Below are 21431 nucleotides of genomic sequence, written 5' to 3'. Positions count from 1 at the left end.
GATTATGAAAAAAAAGTAAAAATATTTTTAAAAATTAAAAATATCAAATGGCTTGAATAGTTTGCCATTTAATTCCATTTTTTAAAATTAATAAAATTTCCATCATTTGTATGATTTGAATTCTATGTCATATGATTTAATAAACAAGATAAAAGAAAAATCTGTTTACTATTTCATGGAAAATTATATCCCCAGAAGTACTATAGAAAAGAAGATAAAGTCCCTTACATCATGTGGTAGAAATATGAAGGCCCTTATCCACTCCACATACAATGTTTGGCTTCTTTCTTTTCCGGGTGGCAACATCCCATTGCAGGACCTTACCCCATCACTGGTCCCACCAGTACACGTCAACCAATGGCCATGATCATGTTAAGTAATGACAAATCTTTACACGTACGTTGTACCACGAGAGTCAAAAAAAAAGAAAAATTTATTTGATCTCATCCATTTTCCTTGGAGCTGAGAAAGGCAAGACCTTCCATGGAGAGAGGATTCGAATATGTAATAGTAGGAGGAGGTGTAGCAGCTGGATATGCAGCTCTTGAATTTACTAAAAGAGGGGTTTCTCATGCTCAGCTCTGCATTATATCTGAAGAACCAGTAAGTGTTTTTAATAACTTAATCATGTCTACTTACTCTTTGTAGAATTAGATGAGGGTTTATACATAAAACTTAGGGGTAGTGTTTTTTTTCTTTTTCTTTTGCATAGTCCTAAACTAGTTTGTGTATATTAAATTAGTTTTTAATGAATTTCTTAAAAAAATTCATTAATAAATTGAAATTTTAATCTAATTATAAATTATTTTAAATATATTTAATTAATTTAGAATTGATTATATTCATCATGGTTTCAATATTAATATTAATTTATTATAATTTAAATAATATTATCAATATTTTTTACAGGTTTTTTATTTTATATATTTTTAAATTAATTTATTTTTTTAATGTCAAAATTATTACTATTTAAATTTTTATTATTTTATATTTATCTTTACTCTACTTTAATTAATAAATATAAGTAACTCTGATTATATTTAAAAAGTATAAATTTAATTTAATAAATACTATTAATATATGTTTTTTTAAATATATATATTTTAAGCTTATTTTAAATAAAATCTTAAAATATAATCTTACATCTTGTGCGAAAATTAAACTCATTGGTTGAACTGGTTAGATGAGTTCAACCAGTTAATTATATTAAAAATAATTTAAATATTAAATATAAAAATTGAAAAAAATATCTATTTTATTAAATTGTACAAATTCTAATATAAATTCAAGATGCTAAATTTCATCACATACACTTATATTTTGGTAAAAAAAAAATCAAAGAAAGTTAAAACCAAATTTTATTCTTTTTCCAAAATTTTTTGATTTCTTATTTGATTAAAATTTTTCTCACTTAATAGTATAAATTAAATTAAATAAATCATTAATTTTCGGTTCAATCAATTTATTTGATAGATTTTTACTCCTCATTCTACGATAGTAGATGATGTGATTATTTTTTTTATGAAGCATGGAATTTTTTTCAGGTTGCCCCATATGAGAGACCTACTCTAAGTAAAAAATTTCTACATCCTGAATGTAAGTATCACTTTCCAACTCTGATTACTTTTTTTTTCTTCTTTTGGTTTTTTATTTTTTGGGTAAATGAAAAACATTACAAAGATTATTCCAAGATATATCCAAGACTTCATGGAGGTGTTTAAAAAAATTGAACAATCAGTCTCTTTATTATAATTTTTTGAAACGTGCTGAATCAGTCAAAAGTAAGTTAATTCTTATAATTAAAGTGGAATTCGACATCTTTGTAGCACTCTCTTGAATAGTTTATACCACCTCTTGATTGTCTGATAAGATAAAAACTTTGTCAAGTCGCCTATCAATAATAATCGCCATACCTTCTAAAGTGCCCCACAATTCAGTATCTAGAACTGAACAAATACCTACCAACTAATTATACTCAAGAATCCAACTTTTGTATCTATCACGAATAATTACCCCAATTGTTTCCCACCACATTTTCATGTTGTCAAAAATTATAATTATTTTCCGTATAGATCTATATTATATTTAATATTTAAGCTAATTATTGAATTAAAATATTTTAAAATTTGAACTGTAATTTTATTTTGAATCAAAAGTAATGAAAAAGCCCAATTTTATTTTGTTAAAAATTCAAAACTAATAAATTTTGCAATATCTTAATATTCTCTGGTTTTTGTTGATAATCCACAGCTCCGGCACGCCTTCCATCATTTCACACTTGTGTTGGTGCTAATGAGGAATTGTTAACTCCGACATGGTACGAGGAACATGGTAATTTCTTTCTCATAACATTATCCTTATACTTACAAAGAAACATACTTGTCTAAAAGATAATTTTTTTTTTAATTTTCGTCCTTATACTAGATTAAATTTTGAGTTTAGTTTATATACTTTTAATATTATGCCCTTTCGAGTTAAATCATTATTTAGGTATCGAATTAGTCCTTGGAACTCGAGTTGAATCTGTTGATGTCGGACAGAAAACGCTATTGACAGCTTCCGGCGAGACTATGCGTTATGAAACCCTCATCATTGCCACAGGGGCTAAGGTATCGAAACTAAGTTTTTAATCACCTAATTATTGTTGTTAGTGTTAATGGTTCTTCACAAATGATCAGGGGCAAAGTCCGAAACTAATTTTGGAGCCGAAATTGAGTTATGTATTTTTATGAGATCTAAAATGCATTTTTATCATTGTATTAGCTTATATCTTTATAAAATTTTATCATTTTTGGGGCTAAAGTAGAATTTAACCATTTACTAATTTATAATTTTATAAAAGATAAAGAGGCCAGAATGATATTTTCCCATTTTAGGTTTAGTGCCGCCCCTGCAAATGATAATGATTGCATATTCATGTTTGTCAAACGGTAGGCTTTAAAGCTCGAAGAATTCGGAGTGAAAGGATCGGAAGCGGAAAATGTATGTTATTTACGAGATTTAGCCGATGCGGACCGACTCGTTAACGTGATGCAATCTTGTACCGGCGGAAATGCTGTGGTCATCGGCGGAGGGTACATTGCGATGGAGTGTGCTGCATCATTGGTCACCAATAAAATAAACGTAACCATGGTTTTCCCCGAAGCTCATTGCAGTGAGTGTCTTAGTTTTGTAATCCAAGAATGAAGAGTCGGATTTTTTCTATGTTATAAAATGTTAATATTGTCTATGTTGTAGTGCCTCGTTTGTTTACGCCGAAGATTGCAAGCTATTATGAGGATTATTATCAATCTAAAGGAGTTAAGTTCATTAGAGGAACAATTTTATCATCATTTGAATTTGATTCCAATGGGAAGGTAAATTATGTTTATATGATGTTTAAAGCTGTAATCTTTGATGTTTTGATTAGCTAATCAACTTAGTTTTTTAGGTTACAGCTGTTAATCTACGAGATGGGAGTCAAATACTTGCGGACATGGTTGTTGTAGGGATCGGAATACGTCCGAACACGAGCTTGTTCGAAGGACAACTGACGATGGAGAAAGGTGGGATCAAAGTGAATGGGAAGTTGCAAACAAGCAATGACTCGGTTTACGCGGTTGGTGATGTCGCGGTGTTTCCTGTCGATCTTTGCGGTAGAATTCGCAGGCTCGAGCATGTTGATTCGGCTCGAAAAACCGCTAAACATGTCGCTGCTGTGATCATGGAACCGGAAAAAACAGGCGAGTTCAAGTACCTACCGTTGTTCTACTCAAAAGCCTTCTCGTTTTCTTGGCGGTTTTACGGAGACAATGCAGGGGAAGTGGTCCATTTTGGAGATTACTTGGGGACTAAATTTGGGGCATATTGGATAAACAATGGTCATCTTGTTGGATCTTTCCTTGAAGGAGGGACCGAGGACGAGTTCGAAGCAATAGCTAATGCCACTCAGCTTAAACCAGCAGTCGATGATCTGGCCGAGGTGGGACGACAAGGCTTGAATTTCGCTATGACAGGGAATAAGCAAATAAAATCTCATACACCGTCAATCGAAGCCGGAACTTCTAGCCCTGTTGTGGAAACGCCGATCTACCCTTGGCACGCAACCGCGGGTGTTGCTGTGGCAGCATCAGTAGCTGCATTTGCATATTGGTATGGAAGGAGACGTAGAAGGTGGTGAGAGACATCATCAATATTGGAAAACACCATTGTTAATAAAAGAATAAAAGGGTCTAAAATACTTTATATATCATTGAGTTCACTTTTTTTTTTTAAAATTGGTTCAATTTAGAATCTCATATTTTTCAACACCAAAGCATATTGTGGTATAAATTTTTGAATAATTACCACTGTATTATATTAATAAGATTTAAAATTATCAGATACTATTAGATATTACGAATTTAAATATTTGTAGTGTGGATTTGAATATTATAAATTCGAATTATATTAGAATTTTGATATTTTTAATTATTATTCGCATTAAATTTTAAGAGGATGTGTGGATTAATAATTAAATATTTATTATTCAAATTCATTTTATCTCGTAAGTAATGTATTTAATCGAGATTCAAACAACAATTAAATTTAATGAAAATATGAGTTTTAAAATAAAATTGTTCTACATTTAACAAAATTGAACAGACTTAAAAGGCTGATCCTCAAGACCATTGAGAGTTGGGCATTTGGCCTAGTGATATGAATTTTGCTTTGGATGCGAGAGGTCCGGTGTTCGATTCTTAGTATACTCCATTTATTAAAAATAACAGTTGACTGATCACTTGACCCCTCTTCACTTTCTCTCGCTCCAAACGAGGGAAAACAAAATGGCTTTTTATTTTATTTTTCAGAAGAGTAAAATAGATGTTGGTTACTGTTTTTTTTTCCTTTAATTTTTGTTCACTATTTTGGCTGATTTAATTAGATGCAAGTAAATAAATTGGTCCATTGAGTCTTAACTCGATTAATATGGATATTGTTGTTAATATAAGAGGATATGGGTTGATTGCGTTAAAGCACATTATCTTCCTATTTATGGGTAATTCTAAACATTGTGTCAAAAATATATATATATAATTGTAACGAGATTATTAAAAAAATCAAATTAAACTCTTTAATTATTTAATGAAAAAATATATTAAATTATTAATCATCACATAGATAAGTGTTAGGACATCAAATTTTCTAAATTTTAATCAAAGTGGGAATAATAAATTTTATTTAATTTCTTTTAAGATGTAAAAAGCCTCAAGTAAATAGTTAATTTTGAGTTAAAAAATATCATTCAACTTTAAGTTAAAAATTATATAAATTTGGTACTCGTTGTATCAAACCAAACAATTTGTTTAATAATATAATTCTTGGAGATGTAATTGAATTATGCTAATCACATTTGTTGTTTTGAATTTTACTTTATTCTTATAATTTACTAAAAATAATATCAACTTTTAATCCCTTTTACTTAACTAAAATATCATCTAATTATAGGACAATTTTTTTCTTACAAATTACTAAAATCCCAGATTAATTTTTATTATAACTCTCGCCCTAAAACTCTCTTAAAGAAAAAAACTTACACATTTAAAAAAAAAACTTTACAATAAAAAACAACAACAATGTACTTACACATTTTTCTTTTCTCGCGAACCAAACAGAAAAAGGAAAATATTGGGAATTATCCATATTTATGGAAAATCAAAGATATGGGTATCAAATAATAGAAAGTCAAAGATATGGGTATCAAATATTGGAAAGTCAAAGATATGGGTATCAAATATTGGAAAGTCAAAGATATGGGTATCGAGATATTGGCATAATAAAATCTGAGATATTTGCAATATATGGTCCCTAATTGTAAAGTGACTTTGCAAGTTGATCCCTGAACCTCAACTATAAATAGGCATAACCATCTCTCATTCTGTATCTCAAACTTGCCATTCTCTACTTAAGGCATTGTTTTCTCTCTCTCTCTTTGTAAATTCTCACTTGTATTTTGGAGTGAAATATATTTGGTAGTGCCCGAGGACGTAGGCGAAATTTGCTGAACCTCGTTAAATTCTTGTGTTCTTTATTGTATTATTCTGCATGAATTGTATGTGTGATTGTAGTGATTTATTATGCTATTAAATTACGATTGAGAGATATTCTGGCTAGGAAAGACCTGGTACTTAAGCGATCCTTGTGATCCACCTCTCTTTCCTGGGAATTGAACTTAGTGTGATTTTTTAGTACAATAATTTTACTCTTTTACACGCTTCCGTACAACAATTGGTATCAGAGCTAGATTCGTACTTGGGGAATACGATCGTTCACGGCACTGTTCACATTGAGGAGAAAAAAATGGAAAAGTCATCGTCAAAGACTACTGTGACCAATGCGAAATTTGAAGTAGAGAAATTTGATGGTACCAATAATTTTGGTATGTGGCAATGTGAGATCCTGGATGTCTTATGTCAGCAAGAGCTGGATATAGCCCTTGAAGAAAAACCTGACAAGATGGATGATAAGGAGTGGGCCAAGATCAATAGACAGGCATGTGGAACAATTCGCCTATGTTTGGCCAAAGAGCAGAAGTACTCAGTCATGAGGGAGACATCAGCGAAGAAGTTGTGGGATACACTGGAAGAAAAGTTTCTAACAAAAAGTCTTGAAAATAGGCTTTATATGAAAAAGAAACTTTATCGATTCACGTATGCACCCGGTATGTCGATGAATGACCATGTGAACTCATTCAATAAAATTTTAGCAGACTTGCTAAATTTGGATGAGAAATTTGAAGATGAAGACAAGGCATTACTATTGTTGAATTCTCTTCCTGATGAATATGATCAGCTTACCACCACATTGCTTCATGGGAAGGATACAATCACATTTGATACAGTCTGTAGTGCGTTGTATAGATCTGAGACTCGAAAGAAAGATAAAAAAGATCACAGAGATACAACTACAGAAGTCTTAACAGTAAGAAGTCGTTCGCGCAGCAACAAATCTGGTAGAAGGAGTAAGTCCAAAGGGAGACCTGCCAAAGATGAATGTGCTTTTTGTCGTGAGAAAGGGCATTGGAAAAAGAATTGTCCTAAGTTACAAAAGGGTAAAGCTATTTCTGATGCATGTCTAGCGGAGCATGATGAGGAGTCAGACTTTAGCTTGGTTGGCATGGCAATGGCATGTCATACAGATGAGTGGATTTTGGATTCGGGATGTAGTTACCATATGTGTCCTAATAAGGACTGGTTTTCTAGTCTTAAAGAACTAGAAGGTGGAGTTGTTTTTATGGGCAATGATAGCGCTTGTAAGACAATGGGAGTAGGTACAATCCAATTGAAGAATCACGACGGCTCAATTCAAGTCTTGACAGATGTTCGCTACATACCTAGCTTGAAGAAAAATCTTATCTCATTAGGGGTCCTAGAATCTAAAGGGCTCACAATCACTTTGAGAGATGGATTACTAAAGGTAGTAGCTGGGGTATTGACGGTGATGAAAGGCACAAGAAGGAATAATCTGTACTATTTAAATGGAAGTACAGTTATTGGATCAACATCAACAGCTTTTACGAAAGATGCAGATTCAAAGGCTACCAGGTTATGGCATATGCGATTGGGACATGCTGGTGAAAAAGCTTTGCAGAGTTTGGCGAAGCAAGGCTTGTTGAAAGGTGCAAATTCTTGCAAATTGGAATTCTGTGAACATTGTGTTCTGGGCAAGCAGACGAGGATAAAATTTAGTTCAGCAATTCACAATACAAAAGAAATTCTGGACTACGTTCACAGTGATGTGTGGGGACCTACTAAAGTGGCTTTTTTGAGAGGTATGCACTATTTTGTTACTTTTGTTGATGATTATTCAAGAAAAGTATGGGTGTATCTAATGAAAAGGAAAAATGAAGTTTTGGATGTATTTCTGAAATGGAAGAAGATGGTGGAGACCCAGGCTGGTCGAAAAGTCAAACGACTTCGATCAGACAATGGTACTGAGTACAAGAATGATCCATTTCTACAAGTATGTCACGATGAAGGTATTGTACGACACTTCACTGTTCGAGATACACCACAACAGAATGGGGTGGCAGAACGTATGAATCAGACTATACTGGAGAAAGTTCGATGTATGTTGTCCAATGCTGGATTGGGCAAAGAATTTTGGGCTGAGGCAGTTACATATGCGTGCCATCTAATTAATCGGTTGCCATCGGTTGCAATAAATGGAAAAACTCCTATGGAGAGGTGGGCTGGTAAACCTACTATTGATTATGATTCTTTACATATTTTTGGTTCCACTGCATATTATCATGTAAAAGAATCTAAGTTAGACCCAAGAGCAAAGAAAGCATTATTCATGGGTATAACTGGTGGAGTAAAAGGATACCGTCTCTGGTGTCCTGATACAAGGAAAATAATTTTCAGTAGAGATGTGACTTTTGATGAATCAACCATGATGAAGAACAATGATTCACAAAAGGATAACACAACCAGTGGCACTTTGCAGCAGGTGGAGCTTGAAAAGGTTAATGATGATCCAGCTAATATTGAAGGAACAAATGATGAAGAAGTTTCGACCCAAGAACTTCTACAACAACATGATTCAATTGCATATAGAAGGCCAAGAAGAGAGATTCGTATGCCTGCTCGCTTTGATGATATGGTGGCCTATGCACTTCCAATTGCAGATGATGATGTTCCTTCTACTTACACAGAAGTAAGAAGTAACTCTGATAGTGTAAAGTGGAAGCAAGCTATGAATGAAGAAATGCAGTCTCTTCATAAAAATAGGACTTGGGAGTTGGTGACACTACCTAAAGGAAAGAAGGCAATTGGATGCAAATGGGTATATGCAAAAAAGGAAGGATTTCCTGATAAAAATGAAGTTCGATACAAGGCTAGATTAGTAGCAAAGGGTTACGCTCAGAAAGAAGGAATAGACTACAATGAAGTGTTTTCTCCAGTTGTGAAGCATTCGTCTATTCGGATTTTGCTAGCCTTGGTTGCGCAATATGATCTTGAACTAGTTCAGCTTGATGTGAAGACCGCGTTTTTACACGGTGATTTGGAAGAGGAAATCTATATGACTCAGCCAGATGGATTCAAGGTTGCTGGAAAAGAAAATTGGGTGTGCAAACTGACAAAGTCGCTTTATGGATTGAAGCAATCTCCGAGGCAGTGGTACAAGCGATTTGATCAGTTCATGAAAGGGTAAAGGTACACAAGAAGTAAATTTGATCATTGCGTGTATTTTCAGAAGCTACAAGAAGGAACTTTCATATACTTGCTCTTATATGTTGATGATATGCTAATAGCATCTAAGAGCAAAGTTGAGATTGAAAGATTGAAGACTCAACTCAATCTCGAGTTTGAGATGAAAGATCTAGGAGAAGCTAAAAAGATTCTCGGCATGGAAATATGGAGAGATAGAACTCATGATAGAGTTAGCTTGTCTCAGAAGCAGTATTTGAAAAAGGTACTACAGTAGTTTGGCATGAACGAGCAGACAAAACCTGTAAGTACCCCGTTGGCTTCTCATTTCAAGCTTTCTGCACAACTATCTCCTTCGACGAATACGGAACGAGAATACATGTTGCAAGTTCCGTATTCTAATGCAGTAGGTAGCTTGATGTATGCAATGGTGTGTACAAGACCCGACATTTCACAGGCAGTTAGTATAGTGAGCAGGTATATGCATAATCCTGGAAAAGGACATTGGCAAGCTGTGAAATGGATTCTACGGTATATTCATAAGACCATGGATATTGGATTACTGTTCAAGCAGGATACTACACTTGGTAAAGGTGTTGTTGGGTACGTTGATTCTGATTATGCCGGTGATTTGGACAAACGAAGATCAACCACTGGTTATGTGTTTACTCTTGCTGGAGGACCAATAAGTTGGAAGTCTACACTGCAGTCTACAGTTGCGTTGTCAACCACAGAAGCTGAATACATGGTTGTAACAGAGGTTGTAAAGGAAGCTATTTGGTTACAAGGTATGGTTAAAACCTTGGGATTGGTCCAGGAGCATATTAATGTGTATTGTGATAGTCAAAGTGCTATTCATTTAGCAAAGAATCAAGTCTATCATGCACGTACAAAGCATATCGATGTACGTTTCCACTTTGTGCGGGAAATTATTGATGAGGGGAAAATTCACCTTCAGAAGATTAAGACTGCAGAAAATCCCGCAGATGTGATGACCAAGGTGGTAACAACAATCAAGTTCGAACATTGTTTGAACTTGATCAATATTCTGCATGTTTAACAGTTGAAGAAGGCACTATCAAGTGTTGTTGACAAAGGCAGAGAGAATTGTGTGAAGATAAGATTACTCTAATCAAATCTTCAAGGTGGAGATTATTGGGAATTATCCATATTTATGGAAAATCAAAGATATGGGTATCAAATAATAGAAAGTCAAAGATATGAGTATCAAATATTAGAAAGTCAAAGATATGGGTATCAAATATTGGAAAGTCAAAGATATGGGTATCGAGATATTGGCATAATAAAATCTGAGATATTTGCAATATATGGTCCCTAATTGTAAAGTGACTTTGCAAGTTGATCCCTGAACCTCAACTATAAATAGGCATAACCATCTCTCATTCTGTATCTCAAACTTGCCATTCTCTACTTAAGGCATTGTTTTCTCTCTCTCTCTTTGTAAATTCTCACTTGTATTTTGGAGTGAAATATATTTGGTAGTGCCCGAGGACGTAGGCGAAATTTGTTGAACCTCGTTAAATTCTTGTGTTCTTTATTGTATTATTCTGCATGAATTGTGTGTGTGATTGTAGTGATTTATTGTGCTATTAAATTACGATTGAGGGATATTCTGGCTAGGAAAGACCTGGTACTTAAGCGATCCTTGTGATCCACCTCTCTTTCCTGGGAATTGAACTTAGTGTGATTTTTTAGTACAATAATTTTACTCTTTTACACGCTTCCGCACAACAGAAAAATATCAAATGCCAGTGAAAGAAACCCTACCAAATCCCAAATGCCCAACCTGATATAACTCTAACCAAACTTTCTCAGCTTCAAATCTCGCACTGAAATTTCCCATTTCTACTTCCTCGTCATCATCATAGAAATTTTCTTTCTCTCCAAACACCCTCGAGAATCCCCACATTTCCTCTTCTTCTACCCTCATTTTCCCCCTCGAATTGTTACGATCATCATCGACTCGGCTGCGTACTTTTCTCTCCATTTCCACCCTGTTCCTCTTCTTTTTCCCGAACCCCAAGCACCTCTTCCCCATCTTCCATGGGACCTTAACCAATGCAAGCGTCAAGAGATTGAGCAAAGCACAAGGGCAACAACAAAGTGCCACGCAGTCGGCTATGACACCGGCGGTGCATGATCGGCAAAACTTGCCTGAACACTCGATCAAATCCCCTGCTTCATCAATGGCCTCCTTGTTCTTCCTCATGGGCCCTACTACCCTTCTTCCTTTACGTGGAACTCGAGGTGATGATGAATTCTCCACCATTTGATCTCTCTTCACTTCACTCTTGACGATTATATTTAAAAAAAACACTGCAAATAAAAAGAAAATATCAGAAAACCCCTTTGGTTTTCATCATTCTCTCTCTGTAGATCTCTCAAAATCTTTTGCATTGATTGAATATTATATTACATATATATATATAAGCCTCTACATTGTGGACATGAAAGCTTTTATTTTATTTTTTTTAACATCTTTATATTAGTTTTTCAATTTGAAAAAAAGGGTTAATTTTATTAAACATCCTCAAACTATCGTTTAAATTTCAAAATAATCCCTAAACTTCAAAACATCTAATTAAATCCACCAAATATCCTCAAACATGAACAATTTAAATTTGACATGTTGGGTTGTTTCTCTTTTCTAATACATCATATCTATAAGTTGTTTATATCATAGATACACATGCGTTTACAATTCAATCCATATATTTTATATGCCATATTTAAGATGAAATTTAACACCAAAACTATGACTTACATTAACACGAATGATTCGATAGTAATACTCTGAGAGTTCAGTTAGAATATTTTAAAATTTGAGGATCAATTTAAAATTTATATCATAGTTTGAGGATGTGTTTTTAGATTAACCAAAAGAGAAAATTATTGAAGTCAGGAAACTGAGGATTTTTTTTATATTCTCTTACATGCATTTTTTTTTCCGAATTTTTTCATGCATTTTTAGCTCTGTAACAATTCAAACACTTGAAGAGAAAGGGAAAACTCACGCGCAGAAATGGGTGGTGGTGCGGAAACACCAATGAGAGTTTAGAGTGGGGAAGAGTTAATGGCTAAAGCGCGTGGTAGTTTGATGTGTTCTGTTTTAGGAGGTTGACATGACAACAATGGGAAGGTTCTTAAATTACCAAATTACCCATATTATTTCCAAATTGGTTTATGTCACTTTAATATATATTTGTTTTATTTAAATTTACCTATAAACAAATCATAAATTAAATAGTGAATTTACACTTTGACCTCTTTAAAAATAAAAAAAATTTTAATTTAATCCTCTTAAAAATAAAAATAAAAAAAACTTTTGTTTAATCCTTTCAAAGATTAATACATAATAAACTTATATCTCGATCTAGGAAAAAAATTATAATTAAATTTTAACTCCTACTAAAAGATTTCTAAATTCACCTCTATTTAAAGTTTCGCCCGTGAACAAGATTACACATGTAAAAAATCATAAAGAAATAAAGAGTTGATGAGTAAGAAAAGAGATAAATTAGTCATTTTATCTATTTTCATTAAGATTTGACCATTCATACATTACGTGGTGTTGATGTATTTTATGGGGGTTATAATGAAGTATACAAAATTTATATATAATATAACGCAAATGTGTATAATATGAAGCAAAAAGAAAGACAGAAATGTGACTATGAAATGGAAGTGTTAAAGAAGTAGATGACATAAAGGAAAAGATGATAGAAGGGGGAAGAGTTTGAAAAAGGAAAAGTGACTAAGACGAGACAACGAAGACAATGAAGCGACACCGTTTGCATGGAAAGCAAAATGCTTAAATTTTCCTTTTTGGAATATAATTATTAAATAATAAAATCAAAGGTTGATGTCTTGTTATCATAACTATTTTAAGCTTTACACCAACTCTTTCAGTCACCCATTTTCATGAATAGACTTTTCATCTTCCTAATGCTTTTTACCTTTTTTTAAATGCATTATCACCTCTCATTTGGTTTTTTTATTTATTTATATACAAACACGAATATGTATATACTAGACATTTATGTGTAAATCACGTCAATAAAATTTATGTTAATTTTTAAAATAATTTTAAAAAAATCAAATTTCAAATGCTAAAAGACGAAAATTTATGTTAATTTTTAAAATAATTTTAAAAAAATCAAATTTCAAATGCTAAAAGACGAAAATTTAGTGGAGGGTTAAAACGATTTTTTCTGAATCAAAAGAAAAGAAGTATTACAGTGAGTAAGTTTTTTTTAAGAGTAATTACAAGTCTGTTTTAAGTCAATATGTGTATCATAATAAAATTATGGCTTTTTTTATTAATTGTTCTAACTGTTATTGAGTTAAGTAACATCAAACTCAGATAGTATAAATGTAGGTTTAAAAATAATAAATAATAAAACATATGTATAAAATTAAAATTAAAAAATTAATTTAAATTGTGAGTAAAAAAAATTTAAACACGTAAATGCATCATATTAAGAGTATTTAATGTATTTAAATTGTTTTTAAAGTTGGTATCTAATTAACTTATGACACCAACTCAATCAACGACATTATTAATGTTTGAAATTATTTGTATAATAATATTGAATTGTATAAAAATATTAAAATAAACATTTAATTGAAGCCATAAAGAAAAGATTGTATAGATGCTAGTAATTTTTTATTAGTTTTCTAAAATATAGAAAAAAATATCATCACAATATATATATATTTGCAAGTAATGCACTGTATATTAAAAAAATTAATGGGGGAATTTCGAAGTCTGGGTGTTATGTGATTTAAAAAACATTTTTTTAAATATATATATATTTTTAAAATTAGAAATTTAATAAATTTTAAAATTTAAAGTCGAAATTTCAGTATCCATAATTTTTACCAGTTATATGAACTCTAAAACAAGAAAACTTTTGCAGTAATGGTTATGATGGGATCCAGTCAATCATTATCAACAAAGAACATGAAAATGCAAAAAGAAAGTCACAGTTTTGATTCATGAAAACCCTAATGTCATTTGTAAAAAGAAAAAAAAAATCAACCTTTACCTTCCTATATTTGATACTACTATCATTGTCATTTATATATATGAAACTATTGGAAATAAATAAGTAGTAAAAAAGAAATTCTTACCTTTACTTGGGCTGAACTAGCTAGCTGGTTGTTGTTGTTGTTTCTTTCTCCGGAAACTTTGAAGGTTTTTTTTCCCGGGAAAATATTGCTGAGACTTTTCTTGAGAAAAAAAAAAAGAGTTTGGGAAGTATGGTTGACTAGTTTTGTTTGACCGTAAAAGCTTTGATCTGATCTCAAAATGGTTACGAGATTTAAACTGTTGCTTCACTAACATTTTCCAATGAAAGGGAATCTGAGGTGTTGTGGATTCTGGGTTTTTATTTGTTTAATAACTGGGGAAAAATAAAAAAACTTTCTTAAAAACAGTAAAAACAATTTGTTTATGCAGAAAACAATGAAGAGAGAAGCATTAAAAAAGAAAGAGGTTTGCTTAGAACAGTGTGAGCTCAGATTAGAGATCTGCTAATTTATATATATATATTCTTTTGTTTTTGATGAGTCCCGATGACAGCGAATATAGGAAATTGCCTTTTTTTTTTTAACTCCTTATTAACCTATTTTCCCACTTCTAACTTAACCCATTTTAGAGATAAGTAAAATTCGATTCAATTTAAAAATTTTGATAAAATATTTTAATTTTAAATTAAATAATTTGAGTTATTTGAGTTAATTAAGTTATTCGTATCAACTCGAATAAAAAATTAAGTTTTTTATTTAACTTAAATATAACACAATTCGAGTTATTTTAAAATTCGAATAAGAAAAATCAAAACTTCGTCATTCTGATAAGTTTACCTTTCTAAAGTTAAAAAGTAAAATTATGTCATTTTGATAAATATTTACTTACTAAGTTAAAAGGAAAAATCATTATATTGTTTATGTAGTTCAATAATCTTATACTTTGTCTACTAGTTAAATAATCGGTCCATGTAAACGCAACATTGAGTATAAATAATAGGATTCATTAATTCGACTCGACTTGACTCGAAATTTTTTGACTCAATTCAATTCGATTTGAAAAAAATTCAAATTGAGTTTGGTTGCTAAAATTGGATTCTTCAACTCGACTAACTCGAAAATTTTCAACTCAATTCGACTTGACTCGACCGAATACTGACCCCTATCCCTTGTATTGTATTTACATATTTTTTATTATATAAAATTTATGTTTAAATGATTTTTATATTTTTATGAAATATATCTTAGACATCTTGGCCTCTCTAGATTTCTCATTTTTCTTCTAAATTTTTTATGAAATTACATGTTAGTATAACGGTGAAATTTCGCTTTGATCCCTAATAATTTATGATTCATCTCTGCCTTTAAAGTAATTTTCTGGTTTTATCCCTGACCCAATGTGCAATGTCATATATAAACTTTGATTTTGTACAATTTTATACATAAAATTTTAATTTAATTCAATTTTTAAAAATCACTAACAATATTATCAAATTAACATTATTTTACGTTAATATATTACAAACACAAACTATGAAATTAATTCAATATGAAAATAAATGTATATATTTATTTTTTAATGGGATAAAATTGAATTAAAATTTTATGTATACATGTGAACTACACAATAAAACAAAGTTTATGTATAAATTTAATATGTATTCGTATACATTTTCAAACATTTGTATATTCATATGAAATTTGTGTTTTTTTTTTCAATTTCATTTTATATATTTGCATTTTCATAATCAAACAAGCAAAGGGGGAAAAATAGTAAAATATTTTCTTGGATTGGAACTTTTTTGCATGAGTCATGCATACACGTGAGAGGAGGGGACACGCACGTGCACCCACCTGCACATTCAAAGCTCTTTTTGGATTAAAGAAGGATTGAGAGCCATATTGAATTGACCAAGGGAGTTTGGGGTGGAGATGATGGTCCTAACCATGGAGAGTTCACCGGTCAGACCCTGGCTTAGTGGGGTTGGGTTCCACCACCGACCTTGTCAGTCAGTAAGGTGTATCTCAAAATGCTGATTCCAAGAAATTTTCTACCAACATCAACAACGTAATTATCAAGCTTCACTTTATACTTTTAATTTTCTTGCCTTCAGATTTTTTTTATTTTAATTACATAAAGTCGGTTGAAAACCATCTAGTTATCGAAATAAATATTTAAGTGTAACTGTAAGTCATATTCTATTTTTTACGAGAGAAAATAATTTTAAATTTTAAAAATGACATTATTAGGAGGGACAATTATAAATATTAAATATAAACTATAAAATAGACATATAAAAAAATAAAAAATTTCTTCTAATTATCTCAATTTTATTTTTATTTTTACAAACCGAGGGCCGATAGTTTAGACCATAATGACAAAGTCTAACCACATCCATTTTATCATCACTAAAAATCCTATGAAGATTGTGAGGTGGTATAGTGAAATATTTTTATAACAATCACCTTCTACAGGGGCGAAATTAAAGGGTTGACAGGGGCGTGAACATTTAATTTAATTTAATTTCGACATGCTTTGTTCCATCAAGTTTTGAATTCTATGTAAAAATATTTTTAGTGACATATTTGTTGGAAAAATCGATTTAGAAAATAATATTTTTAGGCATAATGGAAGTTAATTTTTTTTTAAATCGAGCTGGGTGGTATTTATAGTTGTTGATAATGCAAAGGATTGTTGTAAGTGTTTATATCCCACACTGATTTAGTACAAGCTATTAATAGGGTTTTTATATAGCTTTACTTTTAAATCTTATTAAGTAATTGGATTCTAGGTCTAACACATGCATATCATTGTTGCTAACTTGATTTGTGTTTGTGTCACATACCATATGTATTTTTTGGGGACAAAGTTTTATTATTTTTCTAGAAAATAATATCTTAACACAATTTTATTTTTTTCCTATTTTTTACTGTTATGAAAATCTAGAACAGTAATATCTTTTATTGTTGCGCGCGAAAATAGTGGGTCAGTTTTAAATTTGTTTTGCAGTAGTCTATTATCCAACAATTTAGAAACGAATTACTACTACTTAAACATGTCTACCTCAATCAACAAATACATCCTTGATCTCTTGAAGCTCGAACCTCTTGACGAGACTAACTATTGACATTGGTCCTAGAGGATGGTCATCTTCTTCGAACAACTTGAAGTTGACTACATCCTCTTCAATCCACCTACCATTGAGAAACTCGGAGATTCCGCCACCGTTCCCGAAAACTTGGATGTCCTTACTACAAAAGTCAAATTTGAAAAAAAAAAACAAAATGGTAAGAGGTCACATGTTAAGTCATATAGCTGACGACCTCTTCGACTAGTTTGTAAAAAATAAGTCAACCAAATCCATCTAGGATACATTGAAAAAGAAATATGAAGTCGATGATGCTAGAGTCAAGAAATATGTTATTGGTGAATGGCTCAAGTTCCAAATGACCAATGATAAGTCTATTATGGATCAAGTTCATATCTTCAAGAAGCTATTTTCGACTTCTAGTGGAAGGGATGGAGATGTGTGAGATTCTCCAAGCAAACGTCTTGATTGAAAAGCTACATAAATCTTGGTCTGACTATCGTAATCTCCTAAAGCAAAAAAAGCGGGACATTCCTCTAGAAGAACTGATTAGCCATATGAAGATTAAAGAAGCCAACCACCTTAAAGATAAGGCTTTAGTAACCTCAATTCAATTTCTTTTAAAAACTAACTTTGTCAAATCTGGTTCTAGTTCCAAATCTAGCAAGTATAAAGATGCCGGGAGTTAAAAAAAGACAATAAAACTCTAGAACAAGAAGGCTATCAATTTTAAGAAACCAGGGAAAACTAAGAAACCCAACAACCACATAAAGTGCTACGTGTGTGGAAAATATGGGCACAAAGTATACAAATGTTGCTAACGTTATAACCGCTAGAATGAAAATACACTACAAGCGCATATAGTTGAAAATCCAGATAAGGTTATAGCCTTTATGGTTTCTAAAGTATACCTAATAAAAAATAATAAAGAGTGGATTGTAGAAACAGATGCCTCCAATCATTTTTGTTCCAACAGAGAAATGTTCACTAAGTTTGAAAATGTAATTGAAGGTGAATAAGTCTGCATGGGTAATTCAAGCACTTTGGAAGTACTCGGTAAAGGAAAAGTTTTACTCAAACTCACTTCTGGTAAATTGTTGGCATTAACTAATGTCCTTTATGTACCTACCCTACGTAAAAATTTGATTAGTGGTGGACTATTGAATAAGATGAGCATTAAACTAGTCTTTGAATCCGAAAAACTTGTACTTTCTCGAAATGGAGATTATGTAGGGAAAGGTTATTTGTGTGAAAGTTTATTTGTGATTGAGACTATGTTTAAAAATAAAGCTACCACTTTTGCTTATATTATTGAATCTTTTGACATGTAGCATGCTATATTAGGACATGTGAATACTCATTCTTTGAAAAAAAAATCACAAAAGTGAATCTACTTCTTAACCTAGATAATAGTATCTTTAATAAATGTGAAATCTGTTTTGAAGCCAAGCATGCTAGACCTTCCTTAAAGACTATCTCTGATAGGAAAACTGAACTTTTAGAATTAGTTCATACTATTCTAGCAGACTTTAGAAACACAAAAAGTAAAAATGGAAAACGCTACTATATTACATTTGTAGATGACTACTCTAGGTATACAAAGGTTTATCTTTTAAGAATAAAAGGTGAAGCTGAACAAACCTTTCTCCTTTATAAACTAGAAGTAGAAAACCAATTTAATAGGAAAATAAAACATCTTAAATCCGATAGAGGGGGCAAGTATGTCACTAACTTTCTTAAAGAGATTTGTGAGAAATACAATATTATACATGAGTTTTCTGCTCCTTATTTTCCACAACAAAATTACATAGATGAAAGGAAAAACAAAACTCTAAAAGAAATGATGAATGCTCTACTACTTAGTTCTGGTTTACTTGATCACATGTGGGGGGAGGTCGTACTTTCTACGGATCACATCTTTAATGGAGTGCCTAATAAAAAATTAGACTGCACCTCATACGAATTACAGAAAGGTTATGCCATTAATCTGAAATACTTGAAAGTGTGAGGGTGCTTAGCAAAAGTAGGTTTGGCTACTTTTAAACAGAATACTGTTGGATTTAAAACAATTGATGTTGTTTTTGTTGGTTATGCTCTAAACAATGCTACATATAGATTTATGTATTTGTATGATTCTTCCATATGTGAATTTAGAGATGTTATTTTCTTTGAAAATATTTCTCTTTTAAAGAAATCTAACATAAATCTCGATACACAATTAGATGAGTATGTTCCTTTTTCTAGTACACATAATAGATATATTCTTAATGATGATGTGGAACCTAGGAGAAGTAAAAGAAAAATGATTGCCACTAGCTTCGAACCTGGTTTTCTTACTTCCTTTATAACTAAAGTTAATGATTTAGACTTAATAAGTGATTTTATTGCTCATGTATTTTTTTATAAATGATGATCCAAAAACCTATGAATGAAGCCATAAATTCAATAGATTCTAGTTTTTGGAGAGATGTTATTAATAATGAAGTTGAATCTATTATGTCTAATCACACTTAGCAATTAGTACACTTGCCAGTAATAAATGGGTCTTTAGAAATTTTTTAAATACATGTGTTAATCTTGAGGGACGATGTCCACTGTACGATTACACCGATTTGGGCAAATCATTTCTAAGGCAGTGGATTTTTCGTGGCGCAATAAGTTTTTTATTTTTTAATTAATTATTTATTTTTCAATTAGTGCTAACAAATTTATTTTGCAGTAGTCTATTATCCAACATTAGTAATAAACCCTAAATCAAATTATTAATTGTGTTCTGTGCAAAGCGGGCTAAGTCATTTCTCGGTTTTCTACTAAATGATGTTCTCCACTATCTTCGAACCCCGAATTACTTTGGCTGTAAGCTGAAAAAATAAATCAAACGCACAAAATGAAAGCTTTTATTAACTTTCAGTGGGAAAGTTAATTTCTCTCTATGGGAACCGAAAACCTTTAAACTTTTCAAAAAATAAAATTTGTTCTAATAAATAAATTGCAGTTATTTTCTAACAGAATAACAATGTTCTATCATTGTTGTAGTTAGGTCATCCCATAAATCCTATTTATAGGAAAATAGTATAAGAGTTTAACTTGAACAATGGGTAATTAAATAATAATATTTTAATAGAAAAATACAATTTCCTTTTATTTGGAAATCTGAGAGGCAATGACATACCCTATTGTGTGCTAGGGTTTGTCTCCCCTCTCACATGGTATGGGCTCTTGAGCCCGTCGTGTATTGAGTACAATTATATGTGTTATCCAGATTTTTAAATAACACTTATAATTTTTTCAACCCAATAACTATTTTTCTATTTTCTCAAAATATTGTTAATCTAATTTAATTAATTAATCCATTTAATTATTTTTAACCAATTCTAATTCCGTTAAATTCATGATAACTTTACCATATTAAATCTATAAGAAAATATATGTAATTGCCCCATTCAATAAAACTGTGATGACTAATTAATTTAATTCTCACTTCAAACTTGAATATAATTAATTAAATAATAATTCAAAAAAATTAATTTAATTTCTAAGTCACCTTTTGTACTTAGTGAGAAAATGCATTCACTATAGATAATGATACATGTGATCTATTTTTCTTAGTTATCATTTTCATTTATTCTATATTATTAGTTCTACACGCAATCCATTTTGGGTTTGTATCAATCTAACAAAGGGATCAATTAGACATATATAATTACGGATAATTAAGTTTCGGCTCTTCACTTATCATTTAGAACATTATTTAATCGCGGAGTCATTCTACTAAAGTCCTATGATTGAAATCCCCATGTTATATATCATTATGAAAGTAGCTTGATGTGCTTGTCTAATAACCTTATCATAAATATATTACCTTATAGGATATCATTAACCTCTTTGGGTTAAATTTGTTCACCCAATGTAATTCTATTTTATCTTATGGTAACAATTACATCGTCCTTCATGAAAAAGTCATTTACTAACAAATAATAATTAAATCATTTGTTGACAATTGATTTATGACCATGTTATTTTTTCATCTATCATGTAATGCCAATGAAAGGATATTATTTACCCTTTATTGGGGTATGAAATCCATTATTGTAAATGAAACTATGTCATGTAGAAGTCA

At 31.3% G+C, this 21431-nt stretch overlaps 2 protein-coding genes across 2 annotated transcripts; one reads left to right on the top strand and one right to left on the bottom strand.

Moving 5' to 3' along the window:
- The first annotated feature begins 250 nt into the window (after window positions 1-250).
- Window positions 251-4226, top strand: LOC107888685 (monodehydroascorbate reductase 4, peroxisomal). The gene is made up of 7 exons (XM_016812852.2): window positions 251-603; window positions 1545-1596; window positions 2251-2331; window positions 2491-2609; window positions 2935-3154; window positions 3238-3356; window positions 3431-4226. Exons 1-7 carry the CDS (start codon window positions 484-486, stop codon window positions 4157-4159), a joined length of 1440 nt encoding a protein of 479 aa, XP_016668341.2. The 5' UTR covers window positions 251-483; the 3' UTR covers window positions 4160-4226.
- A 6582-nt stretch (window positions 4227-10808) lies between these two features.
- LOC107888686 (uncharacterized) lies at window positions 10809-14712 on the bottom strand. Its single transcript, XM_016812856.2, has 2 exons — window positions 14325-14712; window positions 10809-11507 (listed from the first exon to the last, which is right to left on the bottom strand). The coding sequence occupies exon 2, from the start codon at window positions 11458-11460 to the stop codon at window positions 10933-10935; it is 528 nt and encodes a 175-aa protein (XP_016668345.2). The 5' UTR covers window positions 11461-11507; window positions 14325-14712; the 3' UTR covers window positions 10809-10932.
- Between the last annotated feature and the right edge of the window lie 6719 nt (window positions 14713-21431).

This window comes from Gossypium hirsutum, chromosome A09 (assembly GCF_007990345.1).
Source record: "Gossypium hirsutum isolate 1008001.06 chromosome A09, Gossypium_hirsutum_v2.1, whole genome shotgun sequence".
Lineage (NCBI taxonomy): Eukaryota > Viridiplantae > Streptophyta > Magnoliopsida > Malvales > Malvaceae > Gossypium > Gossypium hirsutum.
Note: the sequence above shows the minus strand (reverse complement) of the source record. Positions and strands in the feature narration are given on the sequence as shown.